The sequence below is a fragment of the Battus philenor genome, unplaced genomic scaffold (genome assembly GCF_028537555.1).
Source record: "Battus philenor isolate CCGP_79_NKW_IND1 unplaced genomic scaffold, ilBatPhil1.0.hap1 SCAF_19, whole genome shotgun sequence".
In the NCBI taxonomy this organism is placed as follows: Eukaryota; Metazoa; Arthropoda; class Insecta; order Lepidoptera; family Papilionidae; genus Battus; species Battus philenor.
In genome coordinates, this window is record NW_027181681.1 from 3,787,857 (window position 1) to 3,814,371 (window position 26,515).

The 26,515-nt window shown below is 31.8% G+C and overlaps 2 protein-coding genes across 2 annotated transcripts in view; one reads left to right on the forward strand and one right to left on the reverse strand.

Annotated features, from left to right (window-relative positions):
- Rme-8 (receptor mediated endocytosis 8) overlaps positions 1-13,732 on the reverse strand; it is a 41,601-nt gene extending 27,869 nt beyond the window's left edge. Inside the window, exons 1-11 of the mRNA XM_068763954.1 lie at positions 13,632-13,732; positions 12,981-13,330; positions 11,292-11,638; positions 9,114-9,249; positions 8,015-8,133; positions 6,677-6,823; positions 5,626-5,725; positions 3,098-3,273; positions 2,441-2,648; positions 1,354-1,509; positions 383-637 (exon numbers count right to left, since the gene is read on the reverse strand). Coding sequence (XP_068620055.1) covers positions 383-637; positions 1,354-1,509; positions 2,441-2,648; positions 3,098-3,273; positions 5,626-5,725; positions 6,677-6,823; positions 8,015-8,133; positions 9,114-9,249; positions 11,292-11,638; positions 12,981-13,319 — 1,983 coding nt within the window. The 5' untranslated portion in view covers positions 13,320-13,330; positions 13,632-13,732. The remainder of the gene's footprint in view (positions 1-382; positions 638-1,353; positions 1,510-2,440; positions 2,649-3,097; positions 3,274-5,625; positions 5,726-6,676; positions 6,824-8,014; positions 8,134-9,113; positions 9,250-11,291; positions 11,639-12,980; positions 13,331-13,631) is intronic.
- A 741-nt stretch (positions 13,733-14,473) lies between these two features.
- On the forward strand, positions 14,474-24,900 carry SerRS (Seryl-tRNA synthetase). Its single transcript, XM_068764022.1, has 8 exons — positions 14,474-14,884; positions 16,487-16,703; positions 18,262-18,422; positions 19,776-19,957; positions 20,748-20,838; positions 21,699-21,955; positions 22,560-22,686; positions 24,164-24,900. Exons 1-8 carry the CDS (start codon positions 14,564-14,566, stop codon positions 24,296-24,298), a joined length of 1,491 nt encoding a protein of 496 aa, XP_068620123.1. The 5' UTR covers positions 14,474-14,563; the 3' UTR covers positions 24,299-24,900.
- Positions 24,901-26,515: the final 1,615 nt, after the last annotated feature.

Consider the following 26,515-nt stretch of genomic DNA (forward strand, 5'->3'; position numbering starts at 1 on the left):
CCGGGACCACTATAAACTAGTACACTACCGGATTGGGAAGCCGCAAAGTTATTAGTTCGCTTGGACGGACACTCAATGGTGTTACCTAATGTAAGGGAGAGAAGACCTCAGCTTGGTAAAAGACCGAAAAACACAATATAAAAAAAATAGTTATTTGCATATGTTTGCTCCGCCAGTTATATCTTACCCAATGATTACTATTTTTTTAATCAAGAATTATTATGTTAGAACGTATAATATATATAAAGTATAAACATTATTCATTCATATTAATTTGCTTACTTACTTATCACACTTAGTTCTAAGGTTAAATTTTACACCAACTTCACAGCTGAGAGATTTGAGTTAGTAATTATTAATTATTAAAAAGAAAAATTATTACCATGATGCGTCGCAATAAATCATGCGCGGGCGCATGCTCCACCAGCCAGAGTGCAACAAGATGGCGCGCGAGGTGGCGCAAGTGAAGCCGAGCGGGCTGTCCAGCGGGCTGGTACAGCGCGGCCAACAGATGGCGTGGTAATGCAGCCTCCGCCAACGCGAGGGACTGCATCTTGGCACCCACCCCTCCTCCGCCCTCCTCCACCAGCGCACGCGTCACTAATCCAGCGCCTTTCACTATCGCCAGTGATGGATGCTGTGGAAAACGAACATTTGTTACATTTAACACGAACCACCGGTGAGCCTAGCGTATTCCATTAGGGCTTAGTCAAAATTAGGGGATCAATTATTTTAATTAATTAACAACGATAATTAAAAATATATTTAAAAATTAATTAGGTATTTTACACGCATACAAAATGATTTGGCCAAGAGCATTAGGTACCCCTACAAAACACATGCAACCCTGGCACTATGACTACAACAGGAAAACCAATTTTAACATAAACAATTCTTATTAATTTTTGTAAAACAACGTTTTTTACATTTTACGAGCTAGATGTTTTATGGATCTCTAAAAACCTTAACCTATTGTTTAAAATAGTGTTTTATTATTGCCGCTAATTATATTGGTAAACAGATAAGTAATTTTCATAATAATTTTTGAGGTGAATAAGTTTTATGGAGAGACATAAATCAATTTTTCAACTTATTTTTCAAAAGCACGCTGTCCTGTTGGGTAATATAGCCCCGCGGCATGCTTATATGTAGTTTTCGATTGAAAATTGCAACATGTGACTTGTTGGTAACATTTCCAAAGAACCTTATTTACATGCAGCTCATTGATGACTCCCATAGCTTTAATGGTTCAGAGAGACAGCTTACCCAGCCACATAATCTTTGTACAAGGAAATGTCCGATCCACTCTTTTATATGAGGATTATTGTATTTTTCTATAATATAACTGTTTACCTCGAATAGTTTAAAAACGACCCGTCCTTTATTGGCGACCATTTCTAACAGCTGATCGAACTGCTTTCCATCGGTTGTTTCACTGTACGGCACGCAAAGCGCAAACGTCAAAAAATCCAACATGGCGGCAACGACCAGCGCACCGCTGCCTGCAGTCTGCAAAAAAAAGTTTTAAACATTATATCATTTGAATATAATTACAACATACAAAGTTGAAATTATAAGACTAATATAAAACTAATAATACTAAAATAATATCTTCCAAATTTAAACTAGATTGTAAACTTTTTTTTTAAACTATAATCATTCCTATAATTTGTAACATAGAGTTATGAGACAAACATACTACTCGATTTGAAGGTAAGACATGTGCTGCAAACAAAACCAGACTAGCGAAATTTTCACTATACAAGTTTTATCGTAACAAAAATGGGTAGTTTTATTTTATTCATCACCCGTCTCTGTCCTGTTCAGGTTCATTCTTTAATGGTCATAAGTAGGACTAATGTGTAGAATTCCCGCCTGTTCCAATGCAGGGCCAGTTTTAATCATGGGCATGTGGGCCTGGACCACCCAGATTGATAAAATTTGAAAGTCAGTTAATATTTCGCAAGTAAATCAAGGGCGTTTTATGCAGAATTATTAATTTCGTGCATATTTATACGCTAATTAAAAGTATGAAAATTCAAAGATAAGTTTTCAATGTTAACTGTTTTAGGCTAAGTGGTTTTAATTTGAGTAAAAAAATGTTCATTTCTGCATGGTTCTGAACAGGAGCGTCGAAATGATTGACAAATTCGTAAATTGGTGGCTTTGGTCACAGATACCTTACAATAACTTTATAATAGCCATATATTCAGTTGAAAATTAATTGATTCTAAATTTATAAACATATTTAATTTAAAGACAAAATTAACCGCTCCTAGTCCTTCTATTTCAATTCTATGCTTATTTGTAAGAAATTTCCTTGTATGATAACACCATCCACTCTGTACTTCTTTTGCATCTATGTCTTTACAGAAAAAAGTATTAAATAAAATAAATAAAAAAATAATAGTCTTCATAAATCGTAAACTGTATCACTGACCACGTGCTCAGCCCACATGGTAAGCAGGCCATCGAGGAAAGCAGGAGAGGAGAGCATGCTGGCCTTATTGAGCTGCTCCTGGCGCAGGTCTGGCTCCAGGTGCATGGGCTGCATGAGCGCGCACACCGCGTCCAGTGCCGCATGCGAACACGCCGCAGATTCCCGTCTAAGCGCGCTCACCACAGCACTGCCGATCCACTCGCGGAAACTACAACATACACCAAGTATTTCATTTTTCTCGTTATTAGGAGCCGATCAGAACGTGAATTTATGCATAGAGTGACAAGAGATAACCCATGAATTATATTTCGATCTCGCAGAGAAACTCCGAACACAGCTGTCTCTACTGCTCTCTGGGTAACCATATGCCTTTTTATAAGGACCATCGTAAACATCCGAGTCTCAACCCTTTAACATCTGAATGATATAAAAAAATATTTGTCTTTTATATATAATATATTTAATTTAATATCTAAGAACGCTCTAATAGTACAGAAGCTTTCTTTCAAGTATGACTGCAATGTCCTCTAAGTCAATTAAGCCTGCTTAATAGTATTAATCAATTGAATAAATCTTGGGAACAAAAGAGGCTTTGCAAATATAACTTCTTTTACGGCAATATCAGGTTTTGATACAAACTAAAAGCATTTGACTCACCCGGGGAGAGCTGTGAAGGCAGCAAAACCAACTTTACTAGCGCAAAGACGTCTGAGCGCGTGGAACTGCGCTTCCAACTCGCGCGGTGATAAATGGGCACCAGATGGCGCGCTGCTGTTCACTAACGCCGTCAACGCGCCTGTTATAAGTTTCTCCTTGTTTTCAGCGAACAACCTCTAAAACCAATATAACACAACCATGCAATATCACACATTAAAACATCGCATTTTTACAACAAGACTGCCTAATTTATTTATTATATATCTCACAGTTTTCTGTTGTGCGAAATGATTGTTACTCCAGTCTTGCCACATGAGCACTAAAATAATTAGAAGCCATTTTTACATGCGGCGATTCGAGTGAAAATTTGACCGCTTTATACATATTTACATTTTAATTTTTGTAACATATTTATATACCTAAGGCACTTAACTAAATCTAAATGTAAACAAGATTACAATTAACTCGATACATGAAGGGGGCCCCAGTTATTTTATTTTGTAATGATTACGTCATTTTATACTCCTTTAAAACACTATAAACAGTTTGAAGAGATAAGATTTTGATTAACATTTTTGTATACTTTTTTTTGACAAACACCCAAAAAGAGGACAAACAACCTTGTGAAAGTTGTTGGTAGACGCTAGCTGCAAGCCACATTTGACCATTTTTTTGTGATAAATGGGGGAGGCTATGAACGTTCTACAGCTGAAATAAATGATGATGTATCAAATCTGAAATTTAAATCTTGTTTACATTTAGTTGAGTGCCTATGCTCATGAAGTATAAATATGAATTACACATTAAAGGGTTAATGATTTTTACAATAATAATTTCAATGACTGTTTCGAAATTTGAGAATAACGATTCACCCACACATTACACCCATGACCTTGCACAACAAAGAAAAGGTTTTAAAAAAAAATAATAAACATTATGGGGGACTTACAAGATCCCACGTAAGAAACAGCCACAACAGGGGACGGGCCTACAACGCATACAACACAATATTAACATGCCCCGTAGTACAGACTATCACAAACTTAATTTATACAAACATACAATAGTTAATTCCAATGCCAATTGTAAGTAATATCAAAAATAATTATAATTAATATTGTCATAATTTATTTTAATTTATTCATATCAGCTTTCATCTCATATTTAAATAACCATGATTACACTATTGCACATATTAAATTAATAATCATAAAAGGTGATTAGTTACAGGTATTAATACTTTAAAGTATTACCACATAATAAAATTAATTACTGTTAACAGTCTCTACAGACTTTTAATTGCCCGAATTTATTGACTAGTTGCATTGTAACAGAAAAAATAATAAATGTAACGTATTTCCCAGTGATCACTTTATATAGAGATGATTGTAATCAAGTGTAAAAGCTTTAAAACTTTTTACTCAAAAATTAAGTACATATTAAAATATAATCACCCTGTACAACGTCATTATTATTTTTAAATTAATGTACCTTCAATATGCCACATGTTTATAATGACTTTCATATCAATGTCTAAATTTCTTTAAAATATATCCAATAGCACATGCAAATTAGCAAATATTTAAGTATTTCACCCGCAATTTATAAATTACTATATTTACTTTATATGTATAATGCATGTGTGAAATATGTAGGGTACTACAGAAACCGCTGTCCCCTCCTTTTCCCACGTTTCGCCGCATGCATACTTAAGGCGTGGTACAGCAGTTTCGGTAAAACTGAGACTAAAGGACTGCTTAAAATCTCAAGGTGTTCATATAGATGATTTTATCATGTATAACTGAAATGAACGTGGCCCATATCTCATCTACCCACGGATTCATTAATATTTATTTAAAAAAAAAAAAAAACAAATATTCACGGCACTTGTATACTATTGACGTAAAATGTAATTTTCAAAATGTTAATGCTAGTAATAATGTGTTATAAACAGATGAAATAATAGAAAGAATAATAACCTATAGCAATTCATATGCTAAGAAATTATAGAGATGGCTTTAAGATGTGACAAATTGATGGTTTGTTCATTGAAACTATCGGAACTATTTTGGAATCCTTATCATAATATATAAACATTCGTTCATTCGCGTTCAGGTATTTTTCGATGCAAAAGTGTTTGTCATTTTTAGCCAACTCAACAAAAGTTATATCAATTTTAAATATATCAATCATATTTGATACTGTAACTTAAGATTTTCTAATATCTGGTAGGACTGGACAGCGAATGATTTCAAGTCAAATAAAGTTAATTTATTGTTAGAATTGGAATAAGAAAATATTGTCGTAATGCCCGAAATTGGGTGACTTGAATATTTCAAAACTACCTTTTTCGCAAAAAAGAAACAAAGCGAAAATTATATGATATGAAGTAAAAGTGTAGTAAATATGTATCATAAATAAATAAACAGTATCTATAATAAAATAGCATTCATGTTATATATGATGTTAATAATAAAAGGCGAAATACTAGAAACAATAAATGTACTGAGAAGTTTGTTCAGTCTTACGTCTTGGCTGACAGAGTATATAAGTCCGCTGTATCCAATGTTAGCATTGAATCGTTCTATCACTTCAGCACTTGTCATGCCGACTGGGTTCTGGAACAATCTAAAAAAAACAAACTCACTTTGCTTAAATCGTAGAGTATATAAATCATTAAATTTGCTTTTAGGGAATGATTCTAATATTCCAGTTTTGTCAAATTTCTTTACCAGATTCACTCATTTTGAACCAAAGCTAACAATTATAAAAAATGACGGGAAACCGCTAACATTTATTTTTTCTTTTGTTTTAAAAGTGTTATCTATTATGACTACCTATGTGATGTTTAGTCTGTCGTGCGATATAGATAACGCTCTACGAAGCCGAAATTAGCCGATTGTCTTTCCAAAGGTCGATGTGCAATATGTATCGCCGGGTTTTGTATGTCAGATATAAGCATCACAACCAAAAAGACTTTATTAATTTTTTCACCTAAAATAAACATTTCTTCTTAATCTATTATTACTATCCACATGTTTATTATTTTTATGAACAATACAAACAGTAATTAGCAGCGATCAGATATTAGAATTCATATTTACCAATGATTGAAGTGTTAGCTAATTATGGTAATAATTTTCCAAAAGAAAATATTCCAGGATAGAATAGAGAGGGAAGAAATTATAAATTATTGCTTGTAATACACAATTGTATTGGGAATCCGAGAACATTATATTAATTTCTGAAGTCAACTCCACAATCATTACCTTAATGGTTGATATATATTTGATTATTAAATCCCTGTTTATTTGTTAGGACTTCAAATTCTTTAATTGTTTATCATTATTCTAAGTCATCATATACTATGACACATTTATTCCATCGCAAAATAGAACTCTTTATGCATTTTTACTATTGGAGAAGAATTGGTAAGCAGATGTACATTTGGTTCAATGTTTTGCCCATTAGAGGACACTGTTAATGAAATCGGTTGGCTAAGAATACGTGATACTGTGCAGTATTTTAATTTGAAATTATTGTTACCATCAATAGCGAAGGTGAAACAGACTAGTTTACCTGAGGTGGTTGGATTCTGTCTCCTCATCAACGGCCTGGTGCAGCGGGCCTAACCGGTAACCGCGTGGCGTATGGGATGAGCGCACGTGGACATCTCGCTGGCCAGTGGACCGCACTCCATCCACTAGCGAGGCCAACAACGCGTCCCTGAAGAAAATGTTATAAAATGATTTGTTATATAATGATGATGATATACACATATGTAAAAAATTTATTTACTAAATTAAGTTCGGCTATAAAGCAACCGTAAAAAAGAAGTTATATGCAGGTCGATTCCAAACGGTCTTATTAAAAATGAAGGAAGCCTATGTCCAGCAGTGGACGTCCTATGGTGAAGTGATGAATATGATGATGGAACGTGAAACCTTTCATATATGACTCTATTGCAGCACGCGACTCACAACTAATAATAACATAGTAACGCATTCCTATGCTTTACATTTGTTGAAATATTTATAATATATTCCTATATATCATAAATATTTCAAGTTTGTCTCTCATTAGGGCGAATGTATAGCCCACAGAAATTACTATTAAGAACATAAAGGTGCTTAGACCTTTTAGTTAAAACCTATTTTTATGGTATTGGCAAATGCTATTTGCCTTTTAGTGAGTGTCTGCTGGGCAATAAAGTTCTGAAGACCACAGACACACAAGGTCGTCCATTACTAAACATAGGCCACCCCGATTTCCAAATAGAAGAAATTTAAGGCGGCATAGTTTTTCGACGATTTCACCAAGGCCACGATTCGCTAGTTGGCCTGTAATCTTTACTCCAGAAACTTAATGTCCCAGAGGATCTATTTTGCGCCCGTTGTGGCCTGCCCATTACTACTTCAGCTAGCCAATTTATTGGACTATGTCAATTATTTCACTTCGTCTTTGGATCTCATCATCCCTAAAACATTATCGTAGGGGAATCCCGTATAACCCTTTCCGTGGCTAGTTGAGCGACTGACCGTACTAACGACACCGGAAGTGAAGAACCAAGTATCAAAACCGTACCCTACATATGCATATCTTTGAAAGATTATTTTTGGCTCCGATTGATTGTCGAAATATTACAATATTTACATTTACATTACCTATGTTAGCTCCTAGGAAATCGAAAAAAATTTCTGGTGTGAATAATTATTACTGCACCATAAAATTAACGAAATCATACATACATTTTTTGTACTTTTGTCATATAATTTCATTAAATAATTTAAAAAAAAATATTTGTTTGCTAATATTTGAAATGCGTATTAAATTGCGGCTCGCGAAAAATTCCAAAATTCTAACAATGGCTCGAACTATCAAGGAGCTTGGGCACCCCTGCCATATAATAAAACATACCTTTCACCGGCCAAATAAGTTCTAATCTGTCCATTCAAATACTCAATGGCAAACTTCTGTGGATTTTCCGGGTCTCGAACCAGCGCGAATACGTCACTTAGTGGACGTAGACATACAACCTGATAACAAAACAAATTTAAACATTTAGAATTAAAACAGTATTGCGTCTATTTCATAACTTACATTATTTAAAATTTATTTCTCCTGAAAGTAGACATAAGGTGGCAAACGCGATTTTTTTACAAAAAAAAAATTATTGAATCCAACATTGACAGCCCTGATTTGTCAATGAAACTTTACTATCCCTCGATCCAATAGGCATTTTAATAACAAAGTGACTTTCAACTGGCCTGCCCGGCGTTCAAATACATTTTTGAATGCTTTTTATTTAGGGTTTTATTAGGGCTATATATACATGTAAACTATTTAGAAACGTTACATTTTATTACATGTATTTTTCACTTCTTGAACGTCGTGCTACATCTAATATAGTTACAAATATACATATATATATATATATATATATATACTTTATTTGTAGTTTGTGTAATCAACTAGTTGAGTAAATACGAAAAAAATTGTTATTAATAACAGGTTTTTTTTTAATATTTATTTTTATTGTTTCATATAGGTCCCATTATAGTTCTTTCACCTTATGCCACTTTCCACATATCTTTCTATTTAAAAAGTCATATAACACAGTAAGCAGTTGTTTGCATACTTATGAACGCAGCGGTTACATTCAGATTTATTTGGTCCATTCGTATTTGTCCACTCAAGCGAACTGTAAAAATCGTTAACAAGAATACCCGCATATCTTACACCTCAAACTATTTCATAGACTTTCTTTCAGAACTTTTAACCGCGTATATTTAATGTTTGATAAAAAATACAAACATATCACCTAAAAAAATATCATATAATTGACTTATATGAATAGATTGACTTGTATTAGGAAAAACCTGGAAATCGTATATTTGCGATTAAACATTACTTCCTTCACACATGACTATTATTTAAGAGAAATGTGTTGATATGAACTTCAAATAATTAATTACAAAATAAAATTATTAATATTTTAAAGTATTTTTCAATTTACCGAATAAGTCTGTGGATCACGTTCCAGTATGCAAGTATCGGACAAGCATAGAGTACGTCTCATTGGTTCCATGTGTCGCGCTGGATTGACTTTATGAACTGTGAATTCACTCAATGATGTTTGATGTTGATCACCACTGAAATAAAAAAAAATAATAATTATAACCTTTAAACAAATATATTGTCACAACAAGAATGTTAGTAACATTCATTGTTTTATTATTATATTGAATTAAAATTAATTAAATTTAGAAGGACGGAACAAATATTACAATAGACACAAGAAAATCATTTCTATTATAGCAAAGAACACAAATAATATAACTGAGATTTTAATAAAGTGTGTGTGCAAGTGTAGTGTAGTTGTCTCCTGAGGTATGTAAATGGCAGAAGAAGAGTAGACAAACATCAACCTATCTCTTTCTATTTGTTTCAAAGATGAGATTGATTTGTTTTAAAAAACGATAGAGGCAATTGTCAGTTACTTATATTTAAAATACTTTTATGTTAGATTATATTTGGATGCATATCTACCTAAAGTTGTAACAATAGATTATTATAAATTTTTTTGATACAGAATTATTAGCGAAATGCATGAGTCAATGAGAAACTAAACCTACCTATATCAGTTAGACATGATCAGTAAGAGCTAGTAGACTTCATAAATAGTTCCTTTAATAAGTAATTTATAAGCAAATCATAGAAAAACGTCTACATAGGTCTCAGCTACAAAATTTCTTAAGGCAAATGTGTATAAAAATATATGTATGTAATTGAAGTAAACATATAATATTATCATGCATTGAGTTCCACCCTCAGTTCTATCCTATACTTTTTATTTACATTTCACAGTGGAATCCTAGTTTAAAACTGATCACGGATTATCCATGTAAGAATCTTTATACATTATTGAAGACACTGTAACTGTCAAATCAGTTAAACCCTTCATTGAAATATTTATTCTATTTAATCCCTAATAAAAATAGAATTTTTAAATGGCAAATTTTTTCTTTAAATTAGTATAACAAGAACAAAGCCAAGAATTGTTATTAGCCTATTTCTACACTAACATTCTTTACAGACTAAGCCTTCACAGATTAACTCCAGTAACAAATGAGGTGAATGTTAACCAATGCATGTAAAATCTACATGTACAATAAATACAATTTACTATTGTGTAATTACATATAATACTGCCATTTTTGGAGTATGGTGTTTTATAAAAATTTGCATATTCATGTTTAACGTAGATAGCAGCACAAAGTTAAAAACTACTTAAAAATCAATGGAATTACTGAATTACCTAAACAATTACTTATTTGTTATAGATAATGTTAAAATATTGTAACTTGCAAAGTTATTAGGAACAATTCATTTTAAAAAATAGCAAATGTTTTCTTTTTATATCAGGACAAAATCCATTTTCCTGCACTAAATTTATCAAATAACGTAAACTAAATAATACTGTAGTGATAACAACAGTGTATTAATATAAAAGCACAAAGAATTGCACAATATACATCCACATGATAAAGTATGAATCATTATGATAGTTTCAAGGTAAATGTAAAGGATTCCTTGTAAAACATTCATCAACACATATAAATAATGAACACATGTAATATGAAAAGATAATTTTTCTGTATACGGTATTTGCGCCCTAAGATTTTAATTCGCAAAATTCTACACAGTGCCACATTCATGCTTACCACCTAGATATATGAATGGATAATAAATAGATTTCCAATGGGTCCTTCTGAAAAGGCCCTGCAACCAGTGACTTGACTACTTTAAAAAGGCTGTCATTCCATATTTTCGACGGACATCTTACGGTGCGCTTATCAGACAGCCTCTAATATTGAAACAGTAATATCTTAAGACTAACCCACATCCAAAAACCTTCATTCAACCTGTCCTATTGAAAATCTGTATGTAATTAAAATTAGCAAAGTATTGTATACTACTGTATGTGCGGAAACCAGATTGTTATTTATTCTACATAAGTAAATTAAGAAAATATTTGTTATAACAAGATAATTTAATTTTATTACAAGTAATTTGAAATTGTTTTTTTTTTTATATAGTTTTAAATATAATGAAAATTTTCATACAACAAGTAAAACATAAACCATTTGTGTTCCAAGTAAAATGTAAATACAATATAAGTTTCACTACTTACCTATATTTACCAAATCTCTGGTTGTGGTAGTCATCAACAGTTATTGTGGCTGTCAGTACTTTGATGGTGATATTAAGTGTTAAATTAGCCATTTCCAGCATCTTGCCAATAATAACTTGGTGTTCCATTGCATTTGAAAACAAATGCAGGCGGCTATAACCACCAACAGCCAGAACAAATCCTCCGGGTATGTCCCTCACAGGCAAAATACCCTGAATGTCACAGTATGGATAGCTAGCCAGCAAAGTATGTGTTGAAGGATCTAATTGTTCCAGTGAGCAAGGTCCCACCTCAAGCACAACAGGCAACCTGGTGCCACTCCAGTGGTGTTTATATGCTTGATACCTCTTTAACAAACATAATTTTTTTTACCATTAATTAAATAACCTAACCATACAACAACAAATACATGTTTTACAAATTAAATCTACACTGTTTACTTTTTTTGGTTTTAACATTACAATTATTTTTAAATTTCTTAAAGATTATACATCTTATAATATCTCATTATGTACCATCAATGGAAGCAGTTTTAAATATATATATATGAATTACTTTTTGTTCTACAAACATGAACAATTTTGAAAGCATTATAAATAATTAAAAAAGTATCATAATGGAATCAATTAAACCACTTTAACATTGCATGTGATACAATATTGGGTCCAAATGAACTTCTAGTTCATCATCATCACCACCATATCAACAGATAGACAGCTACAAACTACTACTACAAAAAAATTCAAAATCTTAAAAAACAATTAAAAACCCAATTTAGGCTACCCAGGCTTCTATTAGATTTCAAATAGGACCATTTAAACACATCACGCATGTTATTTATTTATTTATTTTCTTACACCAGGTAAAAATGATAAAATTTTATTTCAATTGCTATATATTGCTTTGCATAAAATGTCATAGAGATCAGTCTTAGTAATATTTCATGAATTATGAAATCATTGCAAAACCTAATAATATATTTTTATAATCCATTGAAAATGCAAGTTTTATGCTTATATAACTACACATTTACAATTAATGCCATTCTTATTTACACTTAACACCTATAGGCTGAGACATTATGTACTAGAATGTTAGAAGATTATGCCACCAGTCAGCACATGCTTACAAATACACTGCTTCAGTTTTTACTCAGTGTATAGCAGCATGGGGCTTATTAGCCAAGCCCTCACTAATACCATATTGAGAAATCACATTAGTAAAAGTTCAAACCCTCTGCCATTCTTTTCTGGTATTCATAAGCCTTTGGTCACTAAACTAGGTTTAAGTAAACAGTCTGTGCATTGCTGTAGCTGCAGTAAAGGGCTGAGACTAACATTTGATGTCATGATTGATGATGAATTTGATACAATCATAGGTAAGTCACACTTTGTGCTGCAATTATATAGGATTGCCACTGCTCTTCAGAGGTTCCAGAGAAGGTGCAGCAGCATGCCCTACATACCATAATACAATATAGCAATTGCCAACTTGCTTACCAAGCATGGCAATTATTGTATATCCCACATAGATATTTTTGGAGGCTTATGCCCCCCAGTGGGCATCTATGGGCTGAAGTGTCAACAGTTCATAAACAGGCTATACAATAACTTTATACACTGATATATGGCATACATAGTTATTGTAATAATAATTAAAACAATGATAAATATAAATAAAGCAACTTACATATAGTTCCTTTGACTTTTCAGCAAATAAATGTCTATATTTAAAGGCTTCTGTTAATATTAGACACTTGTGTTCTGATGAAAACTTCATAGAGTCTACCTTCTTGTCTTTCTTAATAAATTCAAGTGTAAAATCATGATTTGTGGAGTTTGAGTGTCTAGGTGATGAAACTTTTTTAACATCAGAATATAGCCATTTATTGGTCACCTCCAAGCGGTCCGGGTTGTAAGTGGTGATGCCATGAGTGCCCACTGAGAACACTCTCTTGTACTTGCCCTTCCATGCATGTTTTGTAACAAGGAATGAGGCAACATCCTGATTGTCCTTTAGTGGAATCATTTTAACATTGCCTGAAAAATTTTAATTACCAATTGGGGGCAAAACCATATAAAAAAATAAACACAGAATACAATCACTTCTCAAATTTTATAATGTCGGTGAGTGAATATTTTAAGCTTATATTAAAATATTATAGAACATAACGTTATTAAAAATTAAACTTTCAAAAATCGACGCCAATTTCTGACGTTGTGCAGTATGTATCCACCCCTTTGTAAATAGATCAGAAGAAAATGGACATTGAAGACGTGTAAACAAGGGACAATATAAACTTTTTTTATAATATAAACTTTAAATATAAGTAATACTAACAATTTCGGAGCGATTTCTTAAGGCTTATTCAAATAAACGTATAAAGAATAAGCCCCGCATATTAAAGAAAAAACAAAGTGAAAAATATTTATGCGACGGCCTCAAAATACGGCTCACAAATTGCATTTGACAATTAGAACTTAAAGTTACCATTATAAATTATAAAGTTTCCATGATATTACTTCAAAAATATGTTAAACAGGGTCAAAAAGATTTCCGTGTCATATATAATTACATACATCATTTATAACTTGAAAATTATGTTTAAAATGATAATCTCTAATTTTTTGTTTCTAATAATCGAACGTTGTTATGAGTAGTTATGTTAATTATTTATAATTATTGAATATTACTGAAACATATTTTATTTCTTTTATTATACTACAATTTTTTTAAAAAATTAATCTATTTATATCAATTCCTAATGTAGCCCGCTTCCAACCGAAAAAGGGAAAGCTTAAAGCTGGTAGTGGACGTCATGCGGAATAAATGATGAATATCAGATGTTGAATAAAACCCTTAATAATAATAAATCAATCTATTTTTCACTTGTGCGATTGAGCTTGTATAATACACTTGCAAATTTAACATATAAAACTCAGCTATAATTTCGTACTAATCTTTGTTAGATCAATATATAAATACGTATCCAATATTTTTTTAATAATTATTTTTGCAAAGTAGTTTCATTTTGTTTTAGTTAAGAGGTGCTAATTTTTTCAAAGAAAATGAAAATTTACCCTACAGCTTTATTTTATATTTTTTACAATCTTAATTTTGACTGTTTTTATTGCATATACTCTGGTAATGCCGCATTGCAATGACATTGTCGATTTGTCATCGCTGCCGTCAGTTCCTATGATTTCTAACCATATGCTACGTACTGTAACAATTTTTAAATAAATTATATTTGCTGAATTTAACCATACACCATGGTTTTAGATTTAGATTTATTCAGAGCTGATAAAGATGGTGACCCGGAAAAAATTCGAGAAAATCAGCGTAAAAGGTTTAAAGACGTAGCTTTGGTTGATACCGTTGTGGACCAGGATCTACTTTGGAGAAGGTTACGACACGAAGCAGATAATTTTAATAAGTTGAAGAATGTATGCAGCAAGGAAATCGGTCAAAAGATGAAGAGCAAAGAACCTGTCGGCCCAGAAGACCAAGAGGTGCCTGCTGATGTAGCTGATAACCTCGCTAATCTTTCAGCTGAGCAACTTCGTCCACTAACTGTTAATCAGATAAAAAAGGTTTGTAAACAATTAGTAGAAGTTGAAGTTTGTTTGGGATTTAATAACAAGGAAAGCTGTAGGGCTGATAGAAAAGATACAGATTTTAAATAAGATTATATTATTATTTTATTTCTTGGGTCATAAATTTGAACAGATGAAAATGAGAATCCATAGATACATACTGAGAATGATCAACAAAATAAAATAAATATTGTGATATGAATAGGAAAAAAATATACTTTTACAAATTTAAATCCTGAAAAGTCGAGTTATTTATTTAGTAGCTGTAGGCATAAGCAGTACAGTGAAACCATGTTTTTGTGCAGCATTTAGAAACTTCAATCTAATTGCAACATATTATGTTTAATCAGCCATTTAGTTTTATCCATTTTTGTTATGTAGATATTCATCACATTACATATGCAGGTCCCATTAAGTTGGTTTTATCCTAATGAGGTAGTTGCCAACTTATTAATTTGTTTAAGTACACCAGTACATATAAGTTAAGAATACATTAACAATTTCAGTATCAATAGTGGTTTTGGTATGTGTACCTTTATAAGTGACACAGCATTTAAAATTTTATTACACAATAAAAAGACTACAAATATGAAAAAAAAGTTATTGTATTTAAGAGGAAACATTGGGCTTACGAATTTAGATATCGAAAAAGCTTTTAATAAGAATTTTCATCTGGCTCCACTCTTCTTCCAGGAAAGTGCCTATAAATCTCAAAATTCTGTCATGTATGCAATGAATCATTAGAATGGTTTTTAATGACTATAAAAACTCCCAAAGATATTGACGGCTGGAAATTATTGAATTGTCTTATCCTTGATTTCTTTGTTTAAACAAGTAGGTAGAAACTTTTTTGTTGTTTCCTATTCACTGCATAATAAGAACACGTTAGAATTGTGTTGCAAAAACTATTTTTAATTGCTACTAGTAAAGTTTTTTGTTATGGTCACAAAATCTGCAAAACTGGTTTGGGAGAATTTGTTGTAACAAAGATTAAGAGTTAGAGAACTTTGTCTCTTTGGTGTAACTATATGGTCAAGATGACTACCCCTTTGCAACTCAGTATATATAGCATGCATAGTCTAGGTCTTATTATCATAACTATTTTACAAAATTTAAACCATTTCATACTCCCTTCTATTAGAATACTGCAAGCTTTTAATTTGCTTAGGCAGACTTCAGTGTGCCACTTCTATAACATTTTATTCCAACTGGAGGTACATCAAAGGCCTGTATCATGACTTGATTAATTTTATTATATCAATTTTAAACTGTAAGAGCTACATTACATCATCATCAGTGATGCATCGAAAAGGGGAATTCCATAGAAATATAATTCATTATATACATCTTGCGAAAGAGAGAGCACTCTACTGTACTTCTCCACTTGTGATTGGTTAATTTTTATTGGTTGATTATTGATTTTATACTTTTAAATCTCTATAAATATGGGTGAGGTTTTAATTGAATATACACACTTCTACTTCAGACTTCGTGTTTTTATCACAATTTCAAGACCGTGGGAAGAATCCTACAGAACTATAACTTGGAATAAGTGAAGCATGATATAGTTTTTTTTAATGGCAAAAATATTATTTTTAGGTTCGAGTACTAATAGATGAAGCTATCACAAATAATGAGCAGGGCTTAATTGCTGCTGAGAAAGCAAGATCTGCAGCTCTGAGAGAAGTTGGCAACCATCTTCACTCGTCTGTACCTGTTGATGATGATGAGGACCATAATCTTGTTGAAAGAACATTTGGAGATTGCACCGTGAGGCAGAAGTATTCTCATGTAGATCTCATCTGTATGATTGATGGTAAGTTGTGTTCACTACAACATATTACCATAGCTTTCATAGTAACCAACATAGCCCAGTAGATTGACAAGTTAAAGTGGCAGTGGGCAGGCCACATAGTCCACAAAACTGATGGCAGCTGGAGCTTCATAGTTCTAGTGTAGAGACCGTGGACCAATGAGGGCAGTGTAGGATGTCCATTGGCAAAGTGAACAGGTGACTTTATTAAGGTTTTTTAAAAATGCTGGATGACTCCCTCTCCTATAGACTTGTTCCAATCAATTTTATTAAAAGTATGTGGGGGAGGACTAGGTCCAGCTGTGGATGTCTTTTGGCTAAAATTATAATTATGATAGCTTTTATATTACAATGCATTTTTACTTAAACAAATTTTTTATGGCCTATACCTTGCAGTGGGGGTCTTTCAGTTGGCATAATGATGATAATGTTGTTTTTCAAACAAGCTATGAAGGTGACTTCAATGACTTACTTAGAGTTTTATTGATAAAATAAACTATTTTATAAGCTTACCTGCTTATCTACATATTTGATCCTTATAACTAGACAGGCCAAGCTAGCTGTAGTAGGATTTATTATTCAAAATTTTAAATTATTTGTGAGACAAAATTACATACAGTAAAAGCTCCTTATTTGGAGATATGTTTCATAGATATGTCGCAAATACAAAAACCGTGAATATGGAATAGTGTTTTGCATATAAAACACCATTCCAATTCCAAACAAATGTATAAACAAATTAATTTAATTAATGATATTGAACATTTTGATAAATATTTTAAGGCTTAACATTGCTTGAATACCTATTGGAATCCTTTTATTAATGTACAAGTACTTATTAGTCTCGCAAATAAAGATATTTTTAGCTGCGAATATAGGAATTGGGTTGTTTTTTTTAATCCGCGAATAGTGAAAACACGAATAAGTAACAATAAATAATAACTTTTATTGTATTTAAAAGGTAAGCAATAAAAATATAATTTGTTTCACAGGTATAATTTTTATTGAAAATAAATAAATGATATTACAAAATGTGTATTTGCACATAGGCATTCACATTTTTTGTCAATAATTCATGACATTTTATCGCGAGCCACATATAATCCTTCAGAGTCACAAGGCTTCTTAATTTTATTGATTATTACATAGCATATTTAGTCGTAAGTGTAGTAAGCTTGAAAGGTGTGATAACTATATCTTATTTGCTGTCAATTAAAGTATTGTACTAGAATAAATATAATTAAAATTAATTCTTGTATACTATCTGTTCCTAAAGAAGAAACTGGCAGAAACTTAATAAGCCACGAAGCCATATGTATTCCAATGGAAAAAAAATATTTTTTGTAGCACAATTGTTTCATTCAAGTTATTTGTAAAAAGTGTAAAAGCTTTTACACTTTTTACCAATCACCAAAAGTATAACTGACATATGTGAATGAAATGAAAAATGAAAAAAAAGCAACTTAATAATTAAATACACACTGTAATTGTAACTGTAAACTATGTTATTGAGACTTATTTAGAGTGCATAGATTCTTAAGCTAAGAGCACAATCCTACAGGTATGGATGGAGACAGAGGTTCTGCAGTTGCTGGCGGAAGAGGTTATTATTTGAAAGGCCCAGCTGTGTTCTTAGAGCAGGCTCTAATACAACTTTCTTTGCGAATACTTTTGAAAAAAGGATACACTCCTCTCTACACACCATTTTTTATGAGGAAAGAGGTAAATACATATATGTTATAACAATATTTAAACATATTATTCAGACAATTGGATTTGGATTGGATTTACAGTTTTGAATATACATATATATATGTTAAAGTAATAAACTAAAATAAATTTATATGGTTTCTTGTAATTTTTTGCAAGTCTATTTGTTACCTGGCAGAAGCCTTCTCCTATTTACTCCACTAAGATCACTCACTGGCCACTCTTTATGTTATAACTACGGCCAGTCATATCATTGTCCCAACTTTTTTATTGCCTTCCCTTTTTATTTTGATTTCCCTTGGTTACCATTACGTTGTTAATCTGATTCACTTGTTTTTCCTCTTATTATGTGTCCTGATCACTTCCATTCAATCTATCTTATTCTATCATTCATTTTAATACCTACATACTTTCTTTCTACTGTTCATTGATAGGCCGCAATTCTGTTAGTTGAATTTTCAGTTAAGGCCTATGTTTGACTTCCATCTATTATGATATGTATTTGTAACCACTTGGAGCCTATATAGTCGACGGCCACAGGCACGCACAGCCGGCTCTTACCTGGTGCGCGCTGCTTCGCGCAGCGACACTGTATCCATCTTGCTCTTTAATATATATTTCTTTAATATATTTACGGATATTACTTATAATGTAACTAAGACAGTGTTTTCATTTCGGTCGTTATGTTGAATTTTATTTTTATAAACAAAAAATTTTACATTTTAACTTAAAGTAATTGATTTTTTTTCATTTATATCGCAAGTTTTATAGTATTACAATAAATGTGATTTTTTGATATCACACCAAACACATCCTGATACAACGCATGACGTTCTCATAATTTAAATATAATGAACTGTAATTGCAGAGGTAGGTAAAAGTCCCCCTCAGTCGTGGGTACTGTTTTGTGTCCGACGAGCACTGTAATGAAGTGATTAAAATAGAATATGCTACCATACCATCATAGTCCTATATTTCGTTTATAAACTTCTCAATAACCACATCTACTAGATCAAAATGTTTAACAAAATAAATATCAATGTCAACTAGAGAATTTTCTATTGCCCATGCCTAATACTCAAACCTCCAATTAGGGAAACCAAATTAGGAAAACATTTGCCACTTGTAATAGTCATTTTTGTTTCTTAAAGATAACTACTTAAATTTATTTTGACATAGATATAAAATTTGATTACAACTTATTTACCTATAACATTTTGTTACTATCACTGCTTCCATTAGCAATTTATATTTATGCATAGTTACTCTTTATTTCCTGTTTTGTAATTTGTTTATACTGAACAGTATTCGTGCTTTAATTTCCTGTTATTAATTATTATTCTTTCTACATGTGCATTTATCCAGGTCATGCAAGAAGTGGCTCAATTGGCACAGTTTGATGAAGAACTCTACAAAGTGGTGGGAAAAGGTTCAGAGAATAAAGGCGACAGTGTCATAGAAGAGAAGTACTTAATTGCTACATCAGAGCAACCTATAGCTGCATATCATAGAGATGAGTGGCTTCCTGAATCTTCCTTGCCAATAAGGTATGAATCCATGTTCCGACCAATACCATCATCATCGTGCAGCTGTAGTCCACTGCTGGACATAAGCCTCCCCTGTTGATTTGGAAAAATACCAGTTGAAAGTGGCCAGTATTCAGCATTTTCCTATAATCTCAACATGGTCAAGTTTACCTTGTAAGTAGATCGAGAGTCCCACATTATGCTGGCCACTCTGACCAATATAGTGACTTATCTATAGAATTGTTATGGAATAATAAGCTAACAGAGTATAGCAAGGAATTTAATGCTTAGTGCTCTAATTTAGTTAGTTTAAGGATAATTTAAAACAACTTTCTTGATGATAATGCATTCTCTATTTTCTTTTAAAAAGAACCTATTTATTCCTTATTGTTTCTTTTTAATATGTAGAATTTTATAAATGTATAGAATTTCGAGTAATTAAAAATTTTAGAGATTGGATGCCTATTCTCCTGAAGTAATTTTTTTCCCTGCAATTATGAAGTTGGCTTTATTAAAGTAATAATAAACAAAAAAAAACAAAAAGAAACATTCTTGCTGTTTCTACTTGCAAACAAGCTGATAGAGTTTGTTATCTCACTCGCACAAGCAGAAAAAAAAATGTTTCTCTCACCCATGCATGATTAGATGAAAAAAGAAGGTGCCATAGTTAGTGAATTACATTGTTGAGAGCCGTGGTGTAGAGTTTTCCTTTTAATTCATTCTGAGAGATACACTCTTATGAATTTTCTTTAACTAACTGTTGAATGGACACCTTTTTCTTTTCATTGTATTGTGATATAAAACATTATAGGTACGCTGGTCTTTCAACATGTTTCCGACAAGAGGTGGGCTCTCATGGTCGTGATACGCGGGGCATATTCAGAGTGCATCAGTTTGAAAAGGTATTTATAACTCAATTATCATTACATATTACATAATTATAAATGTCATTATATTATGAATAGCTAATGATTTGATTGGATGAGGTCAAAGATATAAATATCTCTTGATTGTACAAGAAAAGGGTAGTCAGGAATAAGATAAAAAAACCAGGTCCTATCTGTCTGTAGATAGATAAACATGTATGAATAAATATAATAATAGCACTTTTACAAATTAAAAAAATCAAATGCATTTTGCTTTAGCCTAAAAAAATTATTGAGGTGGCTTTAATAAGTTAGTAATAAAACTTTGTCAATCTAGAAAAATGTCCATTGTAAACTTATTTTTTACATAAATATAAATGTAATAGTTACAGTTACTGTAAAGTAGATAATCAGACGCATATTTACGTAAGTTATTTCAGGCTTAGAAATTATGGAGGTGGTTTTATTTAGTTTCTAATATGTGGATTAAGTAAAGAATAAAGTGTATATTCCTACATACCGAAAAGTGTTATTTATCATCTCACTCTATCTTACTGTTATTGTATATATACAACAGTAAGTTCTTTCTATAGTAGACCAACATCCCAATATCTGACTTTGATACATTTCAAATATGTTTTTTTTTTCTTTTGTTTACATATTTTATAAAAAAACATATTAAAGATGTATCTGGATTTTCGTCTTTTATAATAAACATTTTTATACTCCAATAGATATCATGTACCGACGACATAGTCATACGTCGCGGAGCGTAGCTGGATACAGGCACCGCAAGGTCATCGTGGCCATTTTTGGAGGAAGCTTATGCCTTGCAGTGTACGACTATCGGCTGACATTATGATAACGTAGATGACAGGTATAATTTTATGTTACAGATTGAACAATTTGTTTTGACTTCGCCTCACGACGACGCCTCTTGGAAAATGATGGACGAGATGATTGGAAATGCTGAGGAATTCTACCAAATTCTTGGCGTGCCATATCGTATAGTGAACATTGTGTCTGGTGCTCTTAATCATGCGGCTGCTAAGAAACTGGATCTTGAAGCGTGGTTTCCCGGCTCCGGAGCATTTCGAGAGTTGGTCTCGTGCAGCAACTGTCTTGAGTATCAAGCTAGGCGGCTGCTTGTCAGGTAACTTTATGTACTAATATTTTTTAACATTTGTTTTTTGTTCACCATCATTTCAGCCAATAGGTTCACTACTGAACATGGGCCTCTCCTCATCGAATTTAAATATGAGTGGTTGTATGCAATCCGTTTTTAGTGTCTTCCAACGCTGACCACAACCTTTTTCGAGCATGTCCTACCCTGCGCGTGCCGGTCTGTGCTCTTCACTTAAGATCCCAGCGGCCATCTGTTGTGCGCCCTATATGACCTACTCACTGCCATTTTAACTGCCAAAGAGAATATCTCTTAGACAAATCACAAGCATGGTCTTTTTATTATCAATTATCAAGAATTTATTGGAATTTATTTATATTTGTCTTATAAATTTACAATACTCCAGTCCAATTAAAATAGTAATAGTTTACATATTCCTACCCACGATTAGATATCAATTGTTTATTGGGTACATATTATCAGTCTATGCGAACTATAAGTCTGTACAACACCATTTATCTCTTTTATTTTTTTAATAAAAACTTTAAATATTTTTGTTTTTTTTTCTAAAATTGCCATAAAAATTAACAAGAAAGCACTAATTATTAGGATATTCATCATTAATAAATCATAGGTATGGGCAGACTAAGAAGATGAACGCAGCTACGGAATATGTTCACATGCTGAATGCTACCATGTGTGCGACTACACGTGTCATATGCGCCCTGTTGGAATGCAATCAGACGGAAGAAGGAATCAAGGTACGTAAATACGTTTCGTGTAAAGTAAAATATGTTAACAAAATCGCTATGTCAATTGAAACAATTTTTTTCCTATAATTACTATATTAACCATGGTAATACCAATATAACTAAAATTGGTATGTATTGAGGTTATGAAGTACTATGAGTTAAGATTGTCCAGCAATAAAATCAATTCATGAAACAAGTCGTCTGAAATTTTCTTGACACTTCTCACACTTACACTTTCTGCAATCCCTTCTGTAGACATAACTTTACAAACGCTTGACACTCCTCCTCTGAAAATAACGGATGTCTCCCTCGTGGACTACGATAAATGTCGCCCTGCGTTGCTTAGGCTCTGCAAGGTGGTAGAACAGATAATTGATAAGATGAAAACTAAAGATTAATATATGTCAGATAAGCCCGACAACAAGAAAGCAAAAGCTAAATGTAAAAAGAGTAAGGTCAATAATCGATGATTATGGAAAAAATAAATAGATACAAAATATAAATATATATGATGTGATATAAGAAGCAAAGGTAATCAGGAATATAGATGACGGGAGTAAGCTAATGTGAGAAAGAAGAAACATACCGTCCCTGTCTTACACATGGCAGGGGAACAAAAAAAATAAATGTGTGACAATTTATAAAAGTGATAAACAATTTAAATTTTTTGTATGTTAATAAAAATTAAAATTTTTTATAATTAAATAAAATGAGTAGATTGATAAATTTCTTTATTAACTGTACAAAGAAATTATTGCTTAATTTCTCACATTTAGGTGACTCTTCAGACAGTCAGATGTATAATTATTCTGCAATATTTATAATAGGCACTGTCTTCACTTTTTGTCACAATAAGCCATTATTCCCCTCCCTCTGCTCCTAAAGGAGCACTACGTGAACATGAAATTATAAATATATATTGAGTGTGTATGCTAATTATGGAAAGAATTTTTGTATCCAAAAATCTTGGTATGAAAAATATGTTTATGGTGTCATTGAATAACAATAATGTACAATTCAATAAGCTATTTTTAAATAACAAGAAGCCTAGGCAATGAAGTAGTTTGATTATTTTGTTTACATTCAGGCTTAATTTAAAAAATTGTTTGAATCTGTGTTGCTAAATTTTATTTATAGATTGTGTTGTTAAGGATTGTCTTTCAGCTTATTCCCCACAACTATAATATATTGTCAAGAAAAGTAGAATTATAAATAAAATAAATTAATTAAATAAGTTGACAATTAATATGACTTCTAAATAAATTTTATCTTTATCTAAACATTCTGAATATACTTAACACTTTATATTAATTTATCTAATAGTAAATTATTCAAACCACCTCTATAGTTTCTTCCCATCTCATTGATATACAATCACATTATTATTACACTGCCTTGCTCTCAATAATCGGATAAAAATATATATCTACCCTAAAAGGCCCTGTCAAATGTTAAGGACTAAACTAATGAATAACTTTATTCATAGGTGCCTGAAGTTCTCAAGCCATGGATGCCAGAACAGTACCAGGAAATCATACCCTATGTGAAGCCAGCTCCTATTGACCTGGAAGCAGCTGCAGCGGCCAAGAAAGGAAAAAAGCAGAAGGAAGATAAAAAATGAATCATTTGCATTTAAATTCATTCCTGCAATTTTAGCACGCTATTTATTTCTTCGTCACATGTAATGCTTCAGAGATTTTTATATGTTAAATATTACTACTGAATTTCTTTTGCACCTATCTTTTATTTATCCTCATTTTTGTAAGAATTATGTATGAGCAGTGTTAGTCCAGCTGTAGAGAACTGAGACTGGCGATTGTAGGTTGTGGATTCAATTTCGAGGATAAAATGTTATATTATTTGCACTTTGTGCATTAATGATATAGGGTCGTCACTGCTCACAAACAAGTTTCAAAGCATAGGCAGCATCGTCCTTGGGATGTCCTAGTTGGCTTTGCCTTGCAAAGGGGATCTATGGGCTAAAAAACGACGAAATTTTGTTTAGCAATAAGAATGGATAACTACCCATCTTAAGCTTGATAACCAGGTCTCTTTTGTGTGATCACCAATTAAACCTATTCCAGAAGAAAATTTTTATTCTTATTTACCAGCGTGGTCCGTAATAGGTGTTCAAGGTTTAAATGTCAAAGTCAACAAAAACATTTTTATTATATTATATCATTACAATCATTTATAACCATCAGCTAAAATTAAGTTCACATTAGTTGGCAACGCCACCTATTAAAAAGAAATAAACTCATTGGGGTTTGCAATTTTTTTTTATTTTGATGATTGTATTAAATTCTATTTTTCCCTAAAATTAGAACAATTCAATTCCAAATATCTTTATGGAAAACATAGTCTGAAATAGAATAATATGCCTTTTAGCAGAGCTTGTGAATATATAAGAAATTTATTTATTTAAACACTTTTTATATATAACGGGGAACGTAATGCCGAAAGCATTCTCTATCAATTAACCGCGCAGAGAAAAATTAATAACGGTAGGTAAAACTAGTTAATATCTTAAAACACGAAAATCGAAATGGAAAAAAAGAAGAAAAGTATAATCAAATTGAAAACGAAAATAACCACAAAAAACTCCTTATAAAAATAAACTAATGGCTGCTACATAATATAATTATATATAATATATACCATAAAGGATATATTTAAACATCTACATATATTATTTATATAAAAATATTTCTTGTTCTTGTTCACAAAAGAATAAATTTACCGCGTCGTTTGGCACGTTGTTATAAAATCGTATTCATTGACATGACATAGTGTGAAAATGGTGAATATATAACGATTTTTCTTGGAAAATTTATAAGATTTTTACACGCATTTTCAATCACTCTGTGTAGTATAGTAATCACTCTGAAATTTTCAAAAAGTGCAACTTGCTTGCTTCAAAATTTGCAACTCTATTTACAAAGACATTAACGTGTAAATACGTTTGTACGTACTTGAAAGACGTATACTAGATGCCAAAAGGTTGTTGATAACGATGGTGAACATATTGTTAATTAGAAATAAAAAATTGTTAAAAATATAGTCGTATGATTAAGAAAGCGACATTACTTTCCGGTCCCTCTAACATAAGCTCAGTTGACTTTGGTCTGTTTGAGCATAGTAAATAAAAAAAGAGGTTGCAAATGTCACAACATAGAGAACCGCCATTAAAAAAGGGGATCCTTAGTTATCTTAAGTCTATATCACTAATGCTAAAAAAACTTTACCTTAAGAAAATCGCACACGAAGAGAGGAAACGCAACTAAAAACGCTTGAACTGTTACAGTAGCACTAGAGCTTCGGCCTCCTGGATTAAGTTCTAGTAACTTAGTTTTATTGTTTAGTGACAAAAATAGGACTTGACTCATGAACGTATCAAAACACCATAGCAACAGTTAATATTCTGTTGCTAAGCCACGAATCGATAGAATATATAATTTATCAATTAATATCTAACATTTGAGGGAACAACCACGAAAAAGTTTTTTAGAATTCGGGATCCTAAAAATATAGAAAAACTGATTATACTGTAACGACTACAATTTAACCTGACACTTCATTGCACATCAATTCCTTATTCAAGGTAATAAACAATCTTCAATATCCTCTCAAATTAATGACAGAGGTGAAAATATCTCTCATTAAAATGGCTTCAATGTTTTTGCAAAAGTTAATATATTAACAATTTTTCTAATTGGCGAGATATAAAAATTTAAGGGTGTACTTAAATCGTATGCGAAATGTCAATCTATATTTTATTAGGCAAAATCGTCTTATTTCATAGTAATCGAAGAATAAACTTTTCTATTAAATAGTATAT